At 37.2% G+C, this 23,898-nt stretch overlaps 1 protein-coding gene across 4 annotated transcripts in view; it reads left to right on the top strand.

The window, feature by feature from the left end:
* The window catches only part of LOC127863431 (periodic tryptophan protein 2 homolog), a 36,448-nt gene that overhangs the window by 9,522 nt on the left and 3,028 nt on the right, over positions 1 to 23,898 (top strand). For all 4 annotated transcript variants that reach the window (XM_052402957.1, XM_052402959.1, XM_052402955.1 and 1 more), the window contains 14 exons: positions 2,178 to 2,277; positions 4,451 to 4,594; positions 6,647 to 6,782; positions 7,204 to 7,348; positions 8,507 to 8,579; positions 9,084 to 9,239; positions 9,629 to 9,836; positions 11,391 to 11,539; positions 12,462 to 12,609; positions 12,760 to 12,910; positions 15,622 to 15,802; positions 17,570 to 17,717; positions 18,382 to 18,466; positions 23,045 to 23,122. In XM_052402957.1, coding sequence (XP_052258917.1) covers positions 2,178 to 2,277; positions 4,451 to 4,594; positions 6,647 to 6,782; positions 7,204 to 7,348; positions 8,507 to 8,579; positions 9,084 to 9,239; positions 9,629 to 9,836; positions 11,391 to 11,539; positions 12,462 to 12,609; positions 12,760 to 12,910; positions 15,622 to 15,802; positions 17,570 to 17,717; positions 18,382 to 18,466; positions 23,045 to 23,122 — 1,902 coding nt within the window. The remainder of the gene's footprint in view (positions 1 to 2,177; positions 2,278 to 4,450; positions 4,595 to 6,646; positions 6,783 to 7,203; positions 7,349 to 8,506; positions 8,580 to 9,083; positions 9,240 to 9,628; positions 9,837 to 11,390; positions 11,540 to 12,461; positions 12,610 to 12,759; positions 12,911 to 15,621; positions 15,803 to 17,569; positions 17,718 to 18,381; positions 18,467 to 23,044; positions 23,123 to 23,898) is intronic.

Below are 23,898 nucleotides of genomic sequence, written 5' to 3'. Positions count from 1 at the left end.
AACTGACAGCCCATATGGGGGGCATGCATGTTTTACAAACAGCCCTTGTTTTTAAATTTAAACCTTACTTGTTGAAATAAATAATTACTTAGTAATTATTAGTCAGAAGACTTAAAATCTTATTTTGTGAAGTATGATTTTAATCGAGTTTGTTTGTGCCTTGCCAACGGGAAAATTGATGATGTGATGTCAGCGATAAGCTAGGCCCCTCTCCTTTGCAATATTGATCTGATAGCCAACAGAGCTTCCCACTCAGAACCAAAGTGAAAATGGCTATGTGCTATGTTTATTCGCAGTCTGTTCAGGTTTTATGCTGTTTGCTTCTCATCAGTATCTAAGGGTTGGAACTGAAGCCTTTAAAACTTGAACCTAGTAAGAAAGGTCTTTAAATTAATTTAACTTTAACTGAGGGACTACAAATGCGACAAAATACGTATCTAAGTGGTGAAGGGTTAATCTGCTCCAGTAAGTGACTGCAATAAATGGTTTAACAATATACCTGATTTTGTGGGTGAAGTAAATAGTACCCAGAAATAAAATGTGCTCACTCAGGCCCTTGTTGTTGATTGAGTTGTAGATGCAATTTGCTGACCAAAAATTAATAGAAATATTTGTTTTCCACTTCTTTTCACTTTTTGAAAGACCACTGTTGACCATCATAAAAAGATTGCATGTTGTAACATTGATGGGGCTAGGTTAAGATCAAGATTACAATGAACACTAAGTTTTTGCATATTCAATCATTGTTTGTATATAGTAAAAGTACATGTTTGTGTCTCTCCCATTACTGCGCTGTGATAAATCACATTTTCAAAATAAGTTGGAACAAATGATAATTATATGAAAACTTCGTGTTTCATGCTACAACCTAACAACCATATTGTTTGCTTTAAGCAGTGGACACTTGGAGTTTCCCCATATAACCAATTACTTTGTGGGGCTATGTGGGATTTCAAAATGATTTGGCACAAATCATCATTATCTGGACAATATTTTGTGTTAAAAAACCATGTCCTTTGCTTCATGGTCCAGGTCACAGTTGAACACGTTGAGTTTGTCCATAGTTTAACATGTTATTAGTGATAAAAAATCATGTTTAAGTTAGAATCATTTTTTATTTTTTTGGTGTATTGGTAATATTTTTCATTATTTCACCACATGTTGTATGCACCAACTATGGTGCCTGCTTGAAGGTCAGGGTCATATAATTATGTCAAGTAGGCTTTATGTGTAGCAACTGCTACTAAGGAGTTGTATATAAATGCTGTATGAACTGTGTGCAAAACCAGTCCTGTCTGTGTCTTCAAACACTTTTAAAGAGTTGTTTCTTGATATTTGGTTCAAAACGTGAAATGCCAACTAAAATTACATTACAGGTTGAAAAAAGAGCATCTTGGAACATGTTTGTGAACAACCATTTATACAATACTAATGAACAGTATGTGGCTTGTTATTCATCTTCTATCGGTTTAAATTTGTGTAAACGTGTTTTTTTTAACTTGATAGGTAAAATGGTTTTCATTGTTTATTCAATTAAGAACATTGGGATTTTACATAATTAGACCAAACATTTAGTCTTAATAGTTTCCTCTTTCTATTATCTTACTTCATTGAGAAATGAACAATAAAAACCTGCCCTATTAAAATTTGAAAGATACAATTCATATGAAACACAAGCTACCCTTATAGCCTGTTATTTGAAGCTTCCTTTTATCCACCTGTTTTTTTTTTAACTTCCCCTATCCACCTGTTTTTTTTTTAACCTTCCCTTATCCACCTGTTATTTGAAAAATCTCTTTTTACAGATGTGATTTGAAGCTTTACAAATCCACCTGTTTAAACTTTCCCTTATCCACCTGTTATTTAAAGAATCCCAAATCTACCTGTAATTTAAAGCTTGCCTTATCCTCCTGTATTTAAGCTTCCCTAATCCACATGTCTTTTGAATTTTCCCTTATCCAATTTGAAACTTAATCCATCTGTTATTTGAAGCTTCCATTATCATACTGTTTTCTGTACATAATTTTCCTGTATCCACTTGTTATTTCAAGCTTCCTTTATCCACCTGCTATTTGAAGCGTCCCGTATCCACCTGTTATTTAAGGCTTCCATTATCCACCTGCTATTTTAAGCTTCCCTTATACACCTGCTATTTGAAGTTATTGCACCTGTTTCAGACGGTGAAGCCCTACTGTGTAGCCTGGTCAGCAAGACGATACTCCACACATACCACTTTCATTCACCGATACATGCCATCAAGTTCAGTCCAGATGGCAAGTATGTGAATCAAGCTATTTGTGATGGAAATTTTTAAGCCTCATTTTGGGAAAACAGGGTTTAATGTATGTGCGTAAAGTGTCTTCCCAGATTAGCCTGTGAAGTCTGCACAGGCTAATCAGGGACCGCACTTTCCACTTTAACTGGATATTATTAACAAAGAGCTTTCCTGCCAACAAAAATTGCCTTGAAAGTGTATAGTGTTGTAACTGATTAGCCTGTGCAGAAAGCTAATAGTGTTGTAACTGATTAGCCTGTGCAGAAAGCTAATAGTGTTGTAACTGATTAGCCTGTGCAGAAAGCTAATAGTGTTGTAACTGATAAGCCTGTGCAGAAAGCTAATAGTGTTGTAACTGATTAGCCTGTGCAGAAAGCTAATAGTGTTGTAACTGATTAGCCTGTGCAGAAAGCGTATAGTGTTGTAACTGATTAGCCTGTGCAGAAAGCTTATAGTGTTGTAACTGATTAGCCTGTGCAGAAAGCTTATAGTGTTGTAACTGATTAGCCTGTGCAGAAAGCGTATAGTGTTGTAAATGATTAGCCTGTGCAGAAAGCGTATAGTGTTGTAACTGATTAGCTTGTGCAGAAAGCGTATAGTGTTGTAACTGATTAGCCTGTGCAGAAAGTGTATAGTGTTGTAACTGATTAGCCTGTGCAGAAAGCTTATAGTGTTGTAACTGATTAGCCTGTGCAGAAAGCGTATAGTGTTGTAACTGATTAGCCTGTGCAGAAAGCTTATAGTGTTGTAACTGATTAGCCTGTGCAGAAAGCTTATAGTGTTGTAACTGATTAGCCTGTGCAGAAAGCGTATAGTGTTGTAACTGATTAGCCTGTGCAGAAAGCTTATAGTGTTGTAACTGATTAGCCTGTGCAGAAAGCGTATAGTGTTGTAACTGATTAGCTTGTGCAGAAAGCGTATAGTGATGTAACTGATTAGCCTGTGCAGAAAGCGTATAGTGTTGTAACTGATTAGCCTGTGCAGAAAGCGTATAGTGATGTAACTGATTAGCCTGTGCAGAAAGCTTATAGTGTTGTAACTGATTAGCCTGTGCAGAAAGCGTATAGTGTTGTAACTGATTAGCCTGTGCAGAAAGCGTATAGTGATGTAACTGATTAGCCTGTGCAGAAAGCGTATAGTGATGTAACTGATTAGCCTGTGCAGAAAGCGTATAGTGTTGTAACTGATTAGCCTGTGCAGAAAGCGTATAGTGTTGTAACTGATTAGCCTGTGCAGAAAGCGTATAGTGATGTAACTGATTAGCCTGTGCAGAAAGCGTATAGTGTTGTAACTGATTAGCTTGTTCAGATTGCACAGACTAATCTGGGACAACACTTTACACATATATTTATGCTTAGGCCTAAGATCATGAAACTTCATAGGTATATTGATCATGACTGGCTGATGACCCCTATTGATTTTCAGGTCACTAGGGAAAAGGTCAAGGTCAAAGTGACTCGAAATAGTAAAATGGTTTCCGGATGATAACTTCAGAATGCTTACGCCTAGGATCATGAAATTTCATAGGAACATTGATCACGACTGGCAGATGACCCCTATTGATTTTCAGGTCACTAGGTTAATGGTCAAGGTCAAATTGATTCGAAATAGTAAAATGGTTTCTGGATGATAACTCAAGAATGCTTACGCCTAGGATCATGAAACTTCATAGGTACATTGATCATGACCGGCAGATGACCCCTATAAATTTTCTGGTCACTAGGTCAAAGGTCAAGGTCACAGTGACTCGAAACAGTAAAATGGATTCCAGATGATAACTCAAGAATAACTAGGCCTAGGATCATGAAACTTCATAGGTACATTGATCACGACTGGCAGATGACCCCTATTGATTTTCAGGTCACTAGGTCAAAGGTCAAGGTCACAGTGACAAAAAACGTATTCACACAATGGCTTCCACTACAACTGACAGCCCATATGGGGGACATGCATGTTTTACAAACAGCCCTTGTTTAAACCCTGTTTTATCAGAGTGAGACTAATTGTAACATTTTACCCAGGGTACAAGGTATACCATGTGATATATGGAAGATTAGCCATATCTTCAGTGAACTATTTGCAGTGTTTATGTTTTTTAAGCTCTCTGCTAAGTTAGCGATTAAAATTGATTTAAAAAAAGCTATATATCACTTATAATGCTTTTGTAATTTACAGAAAGTTTGCAGTTACACGTGAGAGCAAGGTGCTGGTGTTCCACGCGCCAGGAAGGACGAGGGAGTACAACCCGTTTGTCCTGCACCGCACATTTTACGGACCATATGATGAAACCGTGTGCCTGGACTGGACCTCGAACTCTAGGTGAGGAGGGGGGGAAGCAAGTACAATTTGTGTTATATACTGTTATATACTATATATACTTATGACTTTGTTTGAATTTTTAATGAAAACACTTTTGTCCCATCGTCTTTAAATGATGAAACAATGCAGACTGATGTGAACTTAGTTGTATGTGTAAAAATCAAACCATTAGATAATATATGTACTTTTTTAAAACCTAGCTTATAACAACATACCTAGTAAAATGGTGTAACCCTTTGCATGCTGGGTAATTTGTCGTCTGCTAAAATGTCGTCGGCTGATTTTCTAAAATTAGCATTTTTAACCAGGTTTTCCGAAGGAAAAAACTGGTTATTAGATTGGCAATGCGGGCGGGCTGGCGGGCTGGCTGGCGGGCGGGCGGAACAAGCTTGTCCGGGCCATAACTATGTCGTTCATTGTCAGATTTTAAAATCATTTGGCACATTTGTTCACCATCATTGGACGGTGTGTCGCGCGAAATAATTACGTCGATATCTCAAAGGTCAAGGTCACACTTTGAGTTCAAAGGTCAAAAATGGCCATTAATGAGCTTGTCCTGGCCATAACTATGTCATTCATTGTGAGATTTTAAAATCATTTGGCACATTTGTTCACCATCATGGGACGGTGTGTCGCACGAAAGAATCACGTCAATATCTCCAATGTCAAGGTCGCCCACGACTAAAAATAGATTTTTTTTTTAAACAAACTTACAAAGGGGGTTAATTTTGTTTGTTCATTTCAAAAGTTCAGTTTGAGTTTTCTCCCTTTATCAGATTTTTTCTTCACAATGAAAACCTGGTTTTGTGACATTTTTGTCCCTTGTCTTTGATTTTTTTCAAAAAATACTATCCGAATAGCAAGCAGTTTGGATCCTGATGAGACGCCACGTTCTGTGGTGTCTCATCTGGATCCAAACTGTTTGCAAAGGCCTTCAAAATTCGGTTCCTGCACTGAAAGGGGTAATCATAAGCGAGAGCATTTCTCTCGCCCATCATCAATTCACTACCCTATATCATACTGCATGGGGTTAGTAAGAAGCAGGATAATTAGTCTAACTTTACAGGTACTATTCTTTTCCCTGAACTAAGCTTTACTTTAACTAATAATGAAGCCTTTTTGATTTTCATTTCATCATTTTCTTTTCTGTTTTTTTGCCCCCGGATCGAATGATCGTGGGCATATTGTTTTTGGCCTGTCTGTCTGTCATTCTGTCCCAAAACTTTAACCTTGGTTAAAGTTTTGCGATAACTTTTGCAATATTGAAGATAGCAACTTATATTTGGCAAACACATCCAGCCTATTTGGAATCAATTAGTATCTTTTCTTGAACAACAGCAACTAAACGTTAAACTATCTTTCTTAAATGTAAGTTTCGGAATTTACTCATTGAAATCAATAGACTGTAATAATATTGTGAATTTTATTCTTATATTGATGAAATATTTTATCCTTAACATGAAATACAAAAAACAAGTACCAAATTTTAATTGTTTTGTCCATAGTCTTAAGCTAAAAATCCAGATTGAGAAAGAAATAGCCCTCAGTAATGACACATTACAAATCTTTGAACAAAAATGGAATCGGATTAAATTCTCATAATGTTTGTCCACTTATATGCATTTCACTCTAATGTTAGTTTATCTTTCTAAAATATTTTTGTTTATTTTTTTTTCAATCTTATAAGATCATGGTGAATATACAGCAAAACACACAAGTCCAGTATGCTTTCTTCCGACTTTATACAACTTATCATTTTTCATAACTCTTCTTCTGTTGTTCTTTTTTTTCTCTTTAAAAAAATATATATATTAGCATATATTTATATATTTAATTAAAGACCTCTCTTACTAGATTCAAGTTTTAAAGGCTTCATTTCCAACCATAAGATACTGATGAGCAGCAAACAGCATAAAACCTGAACCTGTTCTGGTTTTATGCTGTTTGCACATAGCCATTTTCTACGAGGCAAGATTAGCAGTATTCTGAGCCAGCTCCATTTAAAAAAAATATATAAATCTTTAATGGAAAAAGTTTTTAATGTCTACTCAGTGCCTTCTGTGTGGGTTCCAAAGACATGAACACCAGAGTGTTCGGTGCCCAGCACTTCAGCAACCTGATCGTGTACTCCATGGGCGGCCATAATGATGTCATCATGGGGGCGTACTTCGAGGCAGATTCTCTAGATGTATCCTTTCAAATGCCAGAATTATCTTAAACTCTGTTATAGCCTTTGCTTCGGCCTATGAAACCTACCTGTATTTATGAACTTAATAGTGTATAACTCTGTAAAAGGCAATTAAAAGAAGTATTTAATTATTTGTGGACAAGCTCATTTAAAAAATCTACTTGTCTTCAAGCAAATGACATTTGTTCTACTAGAATTTTTTTTCCTGTATATTCCTGATATTTGAATAAAACAATGTCAATAAATATGCTGCAATGATTTCATGTGTAGATTATAATTGATGTACATGAACATTGTTGTCCTTTTGCAAATTGGTCCAGAAACTGGCTTATCGTTATAAAATCAGCTTGCCAATATTAAGTCAATACATTTCGTCTAAGGAACCTAACTATGTTTTTGTTTTCTTGACTAATATTGTAAGCTGTACACAATCAGTGCTAATGGGCGCCTAAATGTCTGGGATTGCGACACAGATCTGGACGGTCTCAAACCTTTCGAGGCCCCAGATGGGGAAACCAGCACAATAGAGGCACCAGATGGGGAAGATGAGGCTGAGGAAACAAAAGGTTGTGATGCATTAGTATTTAGTTTGAAGGTCAAAGGCTGTCTTAGCTTAGCAGAATAAAGTTGATTCGTCTCTTATTTACTTAAATGTAAATTCTAATCATATTCAGTAAGTCCCAGTCCACTAATTGAAAAACATAAACATTGAAAAACATGCATGAATCATTTCTTAGAATCATCTTATCAACAAAAAAACAACAACAAACCTCATTTTAATCAGACTAATAATACAAATGATTCAAATGGGTCTTTATCGATAATAAAGTTTCTAAACATTCGATGTGATGCATCTGGACAAAACAGATTTAGTACACAATGTTTCATACTAAGGAAATGCATTCATTCACAAAGAGATTTACTTTGATGATTCATTCAGGTATTCTCTTAACTACTTTTTCAAAAGGAATATTTGATTTTATGTTTTACTTCGACAACTGTTAAAAGTGGTGTACAACAGGCAGTACTCATTTGATCGTATGATCACACATTGACACTCTAGCAGTACTCATTTGATCACATGATCACACCTTGACACTCTAGCAGTACTCATTTGATCACATGATCACACATTGACACTCTAGCAGTACTCATTTGATCACATGATCACACATTGACACTCTAGCAGTACTCATTTGATCACATGATCACACATTGACACTCTAGCAGTACTCATTTGATCACATGATCACACATTGACACTCTTACACTCAGGGGGATAAGCAAGGCCTGAGGACTTCTTTATCTGATCAGCTTTTGATTTTTATGACATCATTTCATGTTTTAGTAATATTTAACGGATTCTATTGATTTATCATCAAAATATTTCCATACAAAGTGTTCCATACGATGATTCAACTTGCTTGGCAAACAAACATAAAAATCTATCACCATAGCCAAGGAATGGGGTTTTGGTTGTCTCGTTAATTACTTATTTTTTTAGAACTAACGAGGTATTTTATCAAATTTATGTATATATTACAGGTAAATTGTTAGATCTATTTGGTTGGAAATAAGATATTTGTTTCTCATCATTGTTAAGAAATCATGACATAATGTTGAAACTTTATCCACATGCCACAATAATTTATCAAATTTCTTGCTAAGTGCTCATATAAATGTAGAGTGGATGTTATTAATGTGTTTGTGGCTCACTCTTTCAGATAAGGTTGTAAGGATGACAAAAGATGAAGAAGCCAAAATGGTGGATAAGATTTTGTACAAACGAACAGCCAAGTAACAACATTATTGCCATTGAGTTTTATAATATAAAATTAATTATGTGTCTGAATCTCCATTGGATGAAGCAAAGAAAATGAGTAATTGTATTACATTTTACTTGTTTTTGTTGCTATTTATCACGTTTTAAATTTCTAGAACTGCCTGTTATTCATTCATTTGTTCCTCTGTTACTGTCTTAATAACACTTCTTGAGTCAATGTCATGTGACGATGTTGAGATCAAGTCTTCATGTATAACTGGTCAGTGCTTTTGCCTTGGGGCAAAAAGGCCAAAAAGACATTCTACAATAGGCTCTCTTGCAAAAATGTAATATCAAATGGCTTAATATGATGTATGTGACATTTCTTCATGAATGTCAGATAAAAATTAATTAATAGTTACTATAACCCATACCCTGAGCCCCTTTACAAGTTGTATTTCTTCTGTAAGGCACACTTCCAAGGACATGCAATAGGCTAAGTTTATTAGCCCCTTTTAATGTTTTGTTTCTTCATTTAGGCACTCCTACAAGGAAGCCAGGGGAGATAAGGCCGGGTTTGGGAAAGTAACGAGTACCGCCTTCCACAAGAACACCCACATTCTGGTGACCGGCTTTGAAGACGGTGTATTCTTCCTCCATGAAATGCCAGATTTCAATCTCATTCACTCACTCAGGTATTGATTGAGTTTATTTAATTTCTTGTGGCATCATAGTAGGGACTTATTCATTTATCTTTGCCTCGAATTTAGCTGAGTCATGCGAAATATGGGTCAAATAACATATGCGGCCAGCATTGCTCCAGATCAGCCTGCACATTTACTTTTCACACATTCTGGTAAGGAGCTACACTGTCCCCTAATGAGACCACATAACCTTGTGTGGCTTTAATGTGGACACAAATGCTAAAGTAATAAATAAATATCATAAATGTGTTTGTTGTTTTAAAAAAAAATTAAGGTGAAGCCTTATTTTGATGTCCATCCCACATCGTCACCATGACAGGTATATCTATCTTGACCTTTGCTTTATTTAAAAATCTCTTATTGCTGCAATCTTGCTCCAGCATCTCTGATCAGAACATAGCCAGCATAGAGTTCAACAAGTCAGGTGACTGGATCGCGTTCGGCTGCTCTGGCCTGGGTCAGCTGTTGGTGTGGGAGTGGCAGAGTGAGACGTACGTGCTCAAACAACAGGGACACTTTAACAACATGAACTGCCTCGCATACTCGCCTGACGCACAGAATCTTGCCACCGGAGGAGACGATGGCAAGGTAAAGTGTCTTTCTTATCTATTCACAGTTTGAAATGTTATATGTTTAAAAGGAAGTCTCTTATAAACGAAAAAAAAGCAGAAAGTGTCATCCCTGATTAGCTTTACAGACTGCCCTGGCTTATCGGGGCTGACACTTTAGGCTCATACCACTTCAGCGCATGAACTGCCTGGCTTAGTCACCTGATGAAGAGAATCTTGCCACTGCGGGGATGATGGAAAAGAGAAGTGTTGCACAGTCAGACTTGTATTATTTGGTGTGGCCAATTATAGTGTTGTGTTTTGTTGGCCCATTTAGGGTGGAAATTACCGACTCTTTGAACAGGAGTGTGAAATCCCCTCCTTTAAGCTGGTTTCGTACCTTACCATGCAAAGATTAATTACCATGCAATGATTAATTTACTGGTAGTCCTCTACTTTGCAAGTGATGAGTTTGGGTTGACCCAGAAATGCAGGTGTATGAAGAGTGTCGTTTTAAGAACAACCTTAATGATTATTTGTAATGTACTGTCTTTAATCAGTTTAAGTACACTAGGCTTATTGTAGGAAAATCTGCCTTTATACATACATGTGTGCGTAAATGTTTGTCCCAGATTAGCCTGTGAAGTCTAAACAGGCTAATCAGAGATGACACTTTCCTCTTTTATGGAATATTTGGCTTAAAAAGAAGTCCCTTTTAAACAAAATCAAGTCTAGGCAGAAAGTGTCGTCCCTCATTAGGCTGTTAACATGTATTTAGCTAAATTTCTAAAACGACAATCCCGGAAATCAGAAATTGTCATCACAAATAAGCCATAGTGAACTGAACTGATTTCAGTTTTAAAATGGCTGTTCAGGAAGCAACACTTTATAAAGATTCATTTAGCATGTTTTTCCCTTGATATATCTGTATGTACAGGCATATTTGTCATAATGATTGATGGAAGATATTTATTTAACTAAGTAAGAGTTTTTTTGCTCGGTGTTTTTAAAGAATGCCGTACAGATTTGAAATTTTACAGTGAAGTGAGAATTTTATGAAAAAGATAATTTGTTATGTCCCCCACCACTATAGCTGGGGACATATTGTTTTTGCCCTGTTGGTTTGTGTGTTTGTTTGTTTGTCTGTTTGCCCCAACTTTAACATTTGCAATAACTTTTGCAATATTGAAGATAGCAACTTGATATTTGGCATGCATGTGTATTTCATGGAGCTGCACATTTTGAGTGGTGAAAGGTCAAGGTCATCCTTCAAGGTCAAAGGTCAAATATATAGCTTTAAAGCGGCGCAATAGGGGACATAGTGTTTCTGACAAACACATATCTTGTTATATATTGATATTCTTATTTTCAGTAAGACATTAATATTGATCATTTTTCCTATATTTTACAAAGTATAGATAATAGTGCATTAATTTGTTTTTTATAAAAATACTATTTAGTTTAGCTAGTAGTAGTGTTCTACTGTCCAATAAATATTTTGTTAGAAGAACTAGCTTTACCCTTTCAGCTACTTTCCTTGACTGGAAATTATCATAGCAACTGAATTTAAAGGTCAAACTAATAATTCCTGCAGGTCAAAGTATGGAACACGAGTAGTGGGTTCTGTTTTGTGACCTTCACCGAGCACCTGGCTGGAATCACAGGGGTTACATTCAACCAGAAAGGCCAGGTTGTGTTGTCTTCATCACTGGATGGCACAGTTAGAGCCTTTGACTTGAACAGGTGAGAGAATGTTAGTTTTAACATTTTTTTCAGAACTAAAGTAATCATATATTTAAATATTCAATTTTTGAAAAATTGTTTTCTTTTATTAGTAATTTGACAACTTGAATAGAACCAGTTTCGATAACTTGAATGTCAGAATAAGTACTTTGTATTACAAGGTTGATTATCATTTAGGCAAGTTTATATCGTCGCTGTCGTTCTCAAACCTCGTAGCTCCAAAATTTTCAAAATATTTTTTTCGTCTTTTCCGAATTTATTAAGTCTGGCGCGTGTTTTGTGCTATATCTCGTAGCTCTACGCCAATCAGAGCCCTTGAAAAAGCCACGTGACGAAATGTTGTAGAATGATTGTTGGCTTTTTTCCCGGCAAAAAGTCGTAGCGACGCCATTTCACCTATAGGTACGTCGTTTCGTTTGGACAAATTTGAGAAAAACGTTTGTATAATTTTTTTAATTTGCAACTACAAGGTTTCCTATCAGGACCAATTGTCGTACCTCATAAAAATGACAAAACTGTGGTGACAAAATATCGTAGCTACCATGACTGACTGTCAGTATGACTTATCAGTATGACTTACGCGTCTACGGCTTATACCGTATTTTGCAGCTTCATTTGTTTGGTATTTTTACAGAATTTCAATTTCTAAAACATCGTTATAAAAAAATGAGACGGTTTTTTCTCTCTCCTGAAAAGTAGGCATTTTGTAGCTACGAGGTTTGAGAACGACAGCGACGATATGTAGAACTATTGTCAGCGAATCTGTAATAAACTATTGGGCCATTGGACTATTGAAGTACAGACAAAGCAGGAACACCATCTTATTGTAATGGTAATGCATTGTTGTCTAGTGGTTATCCAACATTCGTGTGCATAATGCTACCATTTCTATCTCCCTGGAAAATTGCTATTAACATTTCAGGTACCGCAACTTTCGAACATTTACCTCCCCACGACCAACCCAGTTCTCATGCCTAGCAATAGACCCGAGTGGTGATATAGTGTGTGCAGGCGCCATGGACTCCTTTGAGATATTCGTCTGGTCCATGCAGACAGGCAGACTGCTTGAGGTAATACATGACACATTAGCTAGCATCTGGAACAATTTTGGAAGAAAACTTTTATAAATCTAAACCTGTGTCAATGTGACATTAGCTTAAGGTGCATGCAGTGTGTTAATATTTTTCTTCTTACAAGTTCTCTTCCTTTTCTGTCGCCAGGTGCTTGCTGGTCACGAGGGTCCCATCAGCTCCCTCAGTTTCAGCCCCACCCAGGTCCAGCTCGCCTCAGCCTCCTGGGACAACACAGTCAAGATCTGGGACGTGTTTGAACACAAGGGGGCCAAGGAAACACTCAATGTGTTGTCACATGGTACTTAGGGGGTCAGGGTAACTCTCTATGTGTTGTCAAACAGTATGCGGGAAACACTTAATGTTATGTTACATGTTCATGGTAGGCAACAATTATATGACTTTCTAGATAATTTTTGTCCAAAAACAGATTGTATTGTCAATTGATTTTCATGCCCCCCTTGAAGAAGAGGGGGTATATTGCTTTGCACATGTCGGTCGGTCTGTCGGTCCGTCCACCAGGTGGTTTCCGGATGATAACTCAAGACCGCTTGGGCCTAGGAACATAAAACTTAATAGGAACATTGATCATGATTCGCAGATGACCCCTATTGATTTTGAGGTCACTAGGTCAACGGTCAAGGTCACGGTGACTCGAAATGGTAAAATGGTTTTTGGATGATAACTCAAGAACGCATACGCGGCCAACAGGGCGAACTCTGAACAATATAACTGAAGCAACTGGTCTGTAATCCTAAATCTATAATTATCAGTCCAATGAAACATCATCATTTGAGTTAATTAAAGTGGATCAGTAAAAATATTATCAGAATATGAGATTTTTTTGTATATTTTGTATATTTAATTTTGTGCTAATGTTTAATTTTGTTGATAAATATAAATATAAGCAGGACAGGGGAGGTAATACACTATTATATCTTTCTTTTATACAGGGGAAACAAATGCAATAAGTTTAAATTTCATGTTTTATAAATAAGAGGATATTTATTCATTTCAGTGTGCGATCATTTGTTATTTTTTATGATCACATTTTATTATTACTTTGACAAAACAACACTTACCTGAATACCACAATGGATTCCACCTTAACACTACCCCACGCCCCAACCAGAATCCCTTCTCCCCCCCAACCTCACCCCCCTATTTTTTTTTTTTAAACATCATCTAATATATTACCACACCCCACATTATACCCCCCTCTCACCCCCACCCCCCTACCCCCCCACCCCCCCCCTAATTTTTTTTTAAACATCTAATAAATTACCCCACCCCACATTATACCCCCCCTCTCACTCCCCCTACCCCCCACCCCCCCCCAATTTTTTTTAACATGTAATAAATTACCACACCCTACATATACCCCCCTCTCACTCCCCCTACCCCCCCACCCCCCAATTTTTTTTTTAACATTTAATAAATTACCACCACCCCACATTATATCCCCTCTCAACCCCCCACCCCCGCCCTACCCCCCCAACCCCCAAAAAAATATATTTTTTTAACATCTTATAAATTACCACACCCCACATTATACCTCCCTCTCACCCCCCACCCCCCTCCACCCCCCCTCCCAATTTTTTTTTTTTTAACATCTTATAAATTACCACACACCACATTATACCCCCCTCTCAAAGCCCCCTAACCCCCCTACCCCCCCCAATTTATTTTTTTTCTAAACATCTAATTAATTACCCCACCCCACCACATTATACCCTCTCTCACCCCCCCCCCCCCCCCCCTTCCCCTACCCCCCCGGCCAACCCACCCCCCCCCCCCCCCCCCCCCGAATTTTTTTTTTTGAACATCTAATAAATTACCACACCCCACATTATACCCCCCTCTCACTCCCCCCTTGATCATGACTGGCAGGTGACCCCTATTGATTCTCAGGTCACTAGGTCAAAGGTCAAGGTCACAGTGACTCGAAATAGTACAATGGTTTCCGAATGATAACTTACATTAGGTCAAAGGTCAAGGTCACAGTGACATAAAACTTATTCACACAATGGCTGCCACTACAACTGACAGCCCATATTGGGGGCATGCATGTTTTACAAACAGCCCTTGTTTTTTATCTCTCTTAATTAATGAAAAGTATTCTTCAAAAATTAACATTCAACTTTAATGTCGACCACATGATCTTATTTTTCACTTGTACAGACCAATATGTTTCACTTCCCAACATTTAAGTTTGAATAAGAGTTTACAGAAATGACAGTTTTTATAACATAGAAAATTTTATTTCAAAATCATGACATGACTGAATTGTACAGCCCCTTTCTCCCAAGTGTAAGTTTTTATGCCCCTGGATCGAAAGATCGGAGGTATATTGTTTTCGGCCTGTCTGTCATTGTATGTGTTCGTGTGTCCCAAAACTTTAACCAAAACTTTAACCTTCTTCATAACTTTTGCAATATTGAACTTAGCAACTTTATATTTGACATGCATGTGTATCTCATGGAGCTGCACATTTTGAGTGGTGAAAGGTCAAGGTCATTCTTCAAGGTCAAAGGTAAAAAAAAATCAAAGAGGCGCATAAGGGGGCCTTGTGTTTCTGACAAACACATCTCTTGTTTTATTTATGTAAATACCAGTAATACCAAAATATGCAAAAGAAAGTCCTCATTGGACAACTCTAGACTTTGTTGAGCCATGTTGGTATGTTTGTGATAAATATCGTAACGGCTCCCAAGAAGATCAAATTAAAAACTGTCCAGTTTTAGTAAAACACAATATTCAATTATTCATTACACACCTGTTACCAATTGATATTTATTTCAACTTTTCGACTTCATTGAAATCAAATAATCTATTAATCACAGAAACTTATTTTCGTATTCATGTTTTTCTTTTAAATAATGTTTGCAAACGTTTTGTATATTTATTATTGAAAGCGACCAATAGCTACCATATAATATTAATTGCTATTATTTAAACAGACGATTCTTAATATATTCAATAATATAAGAGACTATTTGTTGCATGTTGCAGTACTGTGTGTAGCCTATCACCCTGGTGGTGTGGAGCTGGCAGTTTCCGGCCTCAATGCTCAGATTTCGTTCTGGGACACAACGGAGGGCAAGCAGCTGGGAACCATTGAAGGTCGCCATGACATTGGATACTCCAGAAAGGAGGAAGAGAAAATAACAGCCAAGAAGTCTGCATTTGGAAAGTAGGTCAAATACTTGTATAAAATGAGCCGCGTCCTGTTAAAATTGGTCTTATGTCTTATTCCGGCAGCTTTGATACAGATCAGTCTGGGCATTGTGGTCAGTAGCTTCTCTGTTTGCTTTGAAGCCACTTAAGTTTTGGGGATCTAATTAGCGGACAGGGCAGCTCTTTACCAGACTGTGTGATGGTGCAGGATGGTCTTGATCTACACTGGCTGCATATGGCCTAAGACACATTTTTGCATGACAAAGCACATATTGGGAGTTGATCTAGAAACTGCTGTATGTGTTGGAGATATGTGATGATGACAGATAGTTGTGAAATAAATCCTTGACAAATATTCATGTCTGTTCACTTATTCTAGTTTATTTGCAATACCCAGGGTGCAGGATCAACGGGGTTTTCAGAGGTTTACACACTGGCTGGAAAGAATGTAAACATACTGTTACAAACTTTATTTTGCAAGAATCTCAAGTTATTGAAATACCTTCGCAAAAATCTTCAGTGCAAAAAAAGTTTGTTTTGCAGTTTTTCCAGATTTCTTAAGATTAAAGAATATATATCCTTGAATACGTCTGAAATTGGTGCCAAAATATTATGGTGAGTGCTACATAACTGAAGACATGAATACAGCAGTATAGATTGAGTTTTTGCCCAAGAACACAGGCTTATTAAATAAAGTAATTCTGATGTATTTCACATTGCCATAAGCAGGATAAAACAACTGTCTTTTATGCACTAGTTGAAATTCCTAAGAAATATTGTTTAAAAAAGTTATTCGAAAGAAAACACCACTAACTGTTGTGTTAATATCCATTAAAGTTGACTTGAGAACCTCACAAAGTCACTTGATCCTGCACCCTGATACCTAACCCTTTGCATGCTGGGAAATTTGTCTTCTGCTAAAATGTCGTCTGCTGAATTTCTAAAATTAGCATTTTCTTCGATTTTTTTCGAAGAATACTATCAGAATAGCAAACAGTTTGGATCCTGATGAGACGCCACGTTTTGTGGCGTCTCATCTGGATCCAAACTGTTTGCAAAGACCTTCAAAATTCGGTTCCCGCACTGAAAGGGCTAATGATCAAAAAGTTGTCAACTATGCAAGTAACTTGCAGGCTTTTTGACTTGGTTCATGTTATTTAGTTATGTTTAAATCTTTATTTAATCATATACATCAATAAAAATATGTAATTATTTGTATATGTCACATTTTTGTAATATTATAAATAAATAAATATTATCCTTCAATAAATTTGTAACTGATATACACATGTACTAGCACAGTTCCCAAGTCTTATATTTTGAAATAGGATAAAAATTCAATAGAAAAACAATTGTCTTAAGGCCTTTGTTTTACATGTATAGTCTGTTAAATTTATATGTGTGCAAAATGAGAAAATATGAAGAATACCAGTTGACAAGACTTAACAAAAAATAAAAATGAACCCTGAGTCTAAACAATAGCATAAAGTGGTAGTTCCAACAAATTAAGTCATCTTTATTCAATACATTTCTAAAATATGATGAATAATATTAAAAACACTAAATATTTTTAAAACACAACAACATCAAATTGTCAAAATTAACATGTTAATACTGAAATCATGTAAGTCTGTGTCTGACTTCACAGTGTCTTTGTAAGGTAAAGTTATTCCAAAGTTATTTCAAGGGTATTTATATCATGGTTGTACACCTGATTATGACATCAAAATTAAACCATGAAACAAGGAATGCTTAGACTACTATATGGTTTGTCATTTTTCAGGGCGTTCAACACTATATGTTACTCAGCAGACGGAAACTGCATTCTTGCGGCCGGTAGATCTAAGAACGTCTGCATTTACTCGGTAGCTGATAAACTTCTGATGAAGAAATTTGAAATCTCATGCAACTTGTCATTTGATGGAATGGAGGTAAATATTTAAATGGAAGGATTAATCTCCCTTTCCTTGGAGTTTGGATGAAGTAATTGTGTTGTAATTCTTGGTGTAGGTAGCTTAGATGCAGACCTTTCTTACAAAAAATTTAAAAATGTTTCAAAATTATGCAGTAAAAAGTTGAAAATGTAGTTTTCTGGCATGGTCACATTTTTTGTTGTGATGTATACATTTTCATCTTTAAGTTTACATAAACTGCATATATATAACTACCACAGATGTTCAACATCAAATATATCTTTGGGATCATATTATTAGGTGACAGACAGAAAAAGTATGTTACACTGTTAAAGCAGAAGAGAAGTTAAAGGCGATGTATTCTTATTTAAAAAAAATTCTTAAGCAAGCGTAATAAAACTTATGGAGATTTTGTTCTTATTCTGACAACTTTAACTCACTGTACTCACTGTTCTCCGGATGCACCAGCAGCTGGCGATTTAACCGGTTACAAACAATCTGCGCCAGCTACTTCACAGCAAAATATTAATTCAAAACAGCGCAAAAGCGCCCATTTGAGCTCTTAGTCACTGGCTACCTTGAAAATATAACTGGCTACACAAATTTGTATTGAGAACACTGATAAACCTGGTAGGGGATAATGTTTTGTGTAGTAACAAAGCTCGTGTACATTGTATTACAGGAGTTTTTAGACAAGCGGAAGATGACTGAGTTTGGTAGCCTCGCCCTGGTAGACTCTACAGAAGGGACAGACGTCAGTCTGCCTGGTCAGTATGCCCACTGGTTACCTTGGTTACCAGTGATTCCTTAGTTAAAGATATTTTCAAACACTGTTTTATGTGAATTGCCCACTGGTTACCTTGGTTACCAGTGATTCCTTAGTTAAAGATATTTTCAAACACTGTTTTATGTGAATTAAAATAAGAAATAAAACTTAATATATACATCATTTGGTTGTTTATATTACAGAAAATGTTTATTTCATGTTCTGTATGTATGTTTTAATATAATAAATTCATACCTGCTATCCCTAGCTATACCTTTTCAAAGGGTTTAGCTACTCCAGAAAACTTCAAGTGCCGGAATTCAGCCACCTCTCCTACTGAAAACAGATCAGGTTAAACATAGTACAATGTAACCTAACCGGAAATCAAGAACCGTAACTCATCTTCCTTGTCTGGATAAACACCGAGACAGACAGCCATTTTTCTGCTCCTGTGGAAATTGTTTTTTTCTTTCAATTCTGCGTGGTGTTTTGGGTTTCCAATTTGATAAATTACTTAATTTGTCATTTCTGCAACATTCAGAAATCTTCTCTTTAAATTTCGTTGTAAATATTGTTATTTTCAGAGTTTGCCGGGTTTTTCTACGTGCTCGTGTCTTTGTGCACGAGCTTTTCATGGGGTAGTCAAAAAGTATTGACTATATATATTGTACAGTTTATTTATTTATGTTTAACTATTGTTATTCATCATAATTGTTATTAAATATTGTTTCTTGCCTTAATTCTTTCTATTTTCTAGGTAAGAAATTAGAATGAGTTTTCAATTACGTGGCGATTGTGGTCATTTAAAAGCGTCGTGGGATAACCAAAACACTTGTTTATCTTGCACTCTGTGTACAGTTGACCAGAAATGTTCTATTTGCAGCTCATGGGACGACGACGTTTGGCAGAAAGCAATACATCGCAGAACATTTTTGAGCAGGAAACGACTAGAGTACCATCAACGGATGGTTTTTGCCCGGTGGCTTTACAGACGTCAGATGATCAATTGCAACATCAGTCACCGGTTATCAGGCAGGATGGCGATCGTACTTTACGATCGGAAAGTCGATCAACATCAGACCTTATGGCGACAACCGTCAGCCGGTCTTTGCCTGATGGCATTGGTCAAGGACATCGACCAATGCAGACATTCCCAAAAGTATTTTAAGTCCACAGGACATCCGGTCCGGTAGTCTTAGATAACTTGCAGGACCGGACTGGGATTCATAGGACCGAAACATCAATGTACAAACATATATATTGTATTTATATATTTGCGAAGTTAAGTGTTATGTCGTTCGGCAACAACTCAGATGCTCCATTAATACTAAGTGTTGGTTGTTTTCCTAAGTCGATAAGTTGTATGGTTACATATTTGTTTTCTTAATTCCAGGGGTGTCAATTGACCCAAATTTGAAATCGGGAAAAATAAGCTAGGGGTCTGGGACCGCAGGACCCCAACGGGGATTAAGGGCCGAGTCCCTATGGGGGACACCCCCGTGACCTAGCTAATTGTACTTTTTTGTAGTATTTCTAGTTGCAATTTCTGGTGACTACAATGCAAAATATTATTAACCATACCATCCGTATCACCGCATGTGTATCGTCATTCTATAAAATTTTTAAAAAGAACGTCGAAAATAAATTAAAATTGACGAATCATACTGTATCCGAATACGACAGTCTGAAAACATGTACATGTTTTGCACATGTAATAAAATGTGCCTTATACATATCGTCTGAATGTAGAAAATGTAAACGAGTAACCAGTAACCTAGCAAATATGTAATCAATATATAATTCGGTTAACATGTTGCTTTACAATATGCTACTGCAGTGCTTAACATTGCTATAAATCGATCACTTAAAATTTCAAGATGGCGGACATTAGCAGCATTTCGCAGAATCGTGAGATTTTTCAGAAAGTAGCGAAGAGGTTTCGTCAGTTACCGTTCATTCTTTGCCAGCCGCTAACCAATCGATAAATAAAAGACCGGACGATATTGGTACCAAGCGCAAAATTCCGGAATGCCCAGGAATATTTGTTCTCAAATGATGGCACACTGGAACGACTTCAATAAAATAAATCAACTTTTCTTCTTGAATTATTTCCCGGACATTCGGACCGGCAACATGGCATTTTCAATCGGACCTGTCTTTAAAACGTCAGTCAGGTCCGACGGTCCGACACTTTTGGGAATGTCTGCAATGCCAGACCAATTGGCAACCGCCATATGGTCATTATCCGGTGATTACGCTGGTCATTTCATGACCGGTACGTCACCGGGTACCGGACCAGTCAACAGAGACCGGTACGGTCACCGGTCAGACCCACCGGTCAACATTGACTGGTCCGGTCACCGGTCAGATCCACTGGTCACTGGTCAACAAAGACCGGTCCAGTCACCGGTCAGAAACACAGGTCAACGGAGACCAGTCCAGTCACCGGTCAGACCCAACGGTCAACCGAGACCGGTCCGGGCAATGGTCACCGGTCAGAACCATTGGTCACCAGTCAATAGAGACCGTCACCGGTCCGAACTACCGGTCACCGTTTATATGTTACTGATGACTGGTCTGGTGACCGGTCACTGGTCAATACTAGCGACCAGACACATCCACAGGCTTCCACTGAATGTGAGTCCAGTGTACGATCCAGCAGCGTGGGCAGAAGATGCGCTTTCGTTTGATTGGGACCAACTGGACGCCTACGCCTTTCCTCCACCCATTCTGATTCCCCAAATATTGGAGAAAATCAGGGTGAGTGCGTTTCGCATACTCCTGATTGCTCCTTAGTGGCCAAGGGGAGCTTGGTTCAACAATCTTCTCAGTCTCCTGTACGATTATCCCAGGAAACTTCCTTACAGGTCAGATCTTCTGTCTCAAAGAGGCAGACTACATGCGGATCCAGCAATGTTCCACTAACACGTTTGGCCATTATCAGGCAATCTCTGCAGAAGAAACGATTTTCTGTCAGGGCTTCAACCCTCGCTGCTTCGGCAAGGAGGAAGTCCACCAGAGCAGTCTATGATGCTCGCTGGAAACTCTTCTCTTATTGGTGTATTCGAGGGAAGATTGATCCCCTCAATCCCTCTGCTAGACGTGTAGCTGATTTTCTCATCTATCTTTTTGATGATAAGAAACTTTCTCTTAGCTCCATCAAAGGATACAGATCTATGATTTCGCATACTTTGGCTTTTACTAAGTCATCACAAGTATTTGCTGATCCAAACTTTCGGAACTTATTTGAGCTATGGAACTCAAACGTCCTGTTTCTCGTACACTTGCACCTAAATGGGATTTGGCTTGTGTTCTTGATTCTCTTACTAAGGCTCCATAAGAACCTCTAGAGCAAGCTTCTATACAGTTCCTAACTTGGAAGACAGTTTTTCTTCTTACTATGGCTTCAGCCAAAAGGAGAAGTGAAATTCATGCTCTCTTTATTGAGAATGGTCATTTTCGTTTTGATTCCTCAGATGGATCTGTAACTTTGTTATATCAGCCAGGATTCCTTGCAAAAAATCAACTCCCCTCCATGGCTTATAAACCCTTCAAAATTCCAGTCTTTCTAATACTTGTAAATATGAAGATGATAATAGACTTCTTTACCCAGTCAGGGCGTTAAAATTCTATCTTAAAAGAGTAAAGTCTATTCGAGGTTCTTGTTAGAGACTTTTCATTCCGTTAAAAGGGAGGGAATGTGTCTGCGGCTTCTATTTCTCGATGGGTAGCCTCGACCATTAAGAAGGCTTACTCTTCTCTGTCATCTAGGGATTTATCCCTGTTTAAGATTAGACTGCATGAATTAAGAGCTCTTTCGGCTTTGTGGGCATATATTAATAATGTTCCACTTTCTGAAGTGCTCCAAGCTGCTTTTTGGAGGAATCCGACCACCTTTTCCTCATTCTATTTTCGTTCTCTTGAGTGTCAACAGGACAATTTATATATGTTGGGTCCTCTTGTGGTTGCTCAAACAGTAGTTTCTTCCATGGCGTAATGTACTCGTGCTATCCAGAAACTAAGTACAATATTGTACTAACGAAGATTGTATGAGGACACATTTCGAATATCTCTGGCTGAGAAACCTGATAATAGGTTTTTGCTGTGATGGGAAACTATAACGAGAACCTCCCGCCATAGCTACAAAATCAGCTAGGGATAGCAGGTATGTATTCATGGTATTAAAACAAATTTTCTAAAATTAAATTTATTTTAATTATTAAATACTTACCTGCTATCGGTAAGTCCCACCTCCCAACCCCGCTCATTGTTGTTTTATATTTTCATAATTAATTTGAAAAGAAAGATGAGTTACGGTTCTTGATTTCCGGTTAGGTTACATTGTACTATGTTTAACCTGATCTGTTTTCAGTAGGAAAGGTGGCCGAATTCCGGCACTTGAAGATTTCTGGAGTAGCTAAACCCTTTGAAAAGGTATAGCTAGGGATAGCAGGTAAGTATTCAATAATTAAAATGAATTTTATTTTAGAAAATTTGTTTTAGGTTAATGAGAGTTCATCACCTTATCTTATATCTCTAGTAAAGACTGACCTTGTAGTTGCCATGTTTATGCTTTCAGGGGTCAAGAAAGGAGACATGTCATCTAGGCACTGGAAACCAGAAGTGAGAGTGTCCAGTGTACAATTTTCACCGACTGGTAAGTTGCAATGCTCACAAAAAGATTTTAACAATTATATTATCATATTCAATAATAATGATAGTTAAATCATTTTTATGCTGAGATTTTATATATTTTACTTATAAAAGATTGGATATGATATTTATATTTTGAACTTTAACTCAAGTGTAGCTCAGGGCTATAGATAACAAGCGTACTTGCGTTATTACGCAATTAAAATGACCAAAAACGTAATTAAATTCAAAATAAAGCATACAAAAACGCAAATACAAATTTAATAACGTAATTCCAGTAAAAAACCTTGCATCACGAAACGCAATTCTTACAAACATCAGCGTATTTTTAAGACTGGTTATTTTCGGTACAAAAATGTATCGGATAGTTTATATGCCGTCCTATGAAGAAATGAAGGCAGTCTGTCCAGCGGTTATCCATCTTTGGGGTATACTTGTTATTATTCGTAGACCCGTCCGATTTCTACTTTCATTTTCAAGGTATTCAACTCAAAATGACCAGAAAACGGGGTGCATAGCTTTGAACAGGCATAACTTCATCAATTGTGCAGCGATTTTCACAAACTCGGTCTTATTCAACGCAAAAATTAATGAACTTTGATCAGAAATTTAGTAATTGTTTGTTGTTATGTACAGGTACCTTTTTGAATTCCATTTGTATAAATAATATAGTAACCTTAGTAGATTTTGATGATATTATATATGTCTTTCCCTTAATTACCCAATTGAGTTAAAAAAAAACGGGGGTGAAAAACCCAATTAAGCTCGAAAGTAGGGGGT

This window comes from Dreissena polymorpha, unplaced genomic scaffold, assembly GCF_020536995.1.
Source record: "Dreissena polymorpha isolate Duluth1 unplaced genomic scaffold, UMN_Dpol_1.0 chrUn008, whole genome shotgun sequence".
In the NCBI taxonomy this organism is placed as follows: Eukaryota; Metazoa; Mollusca; class Bivalvia; order Myida; family Dreissenidae; genus Dreissena; species Dreissena polymorpha.
Note: the sequence above shows the minus strand (reverse complement) of the source record. Positions and strands in the feature narration are given on the sequence as shown.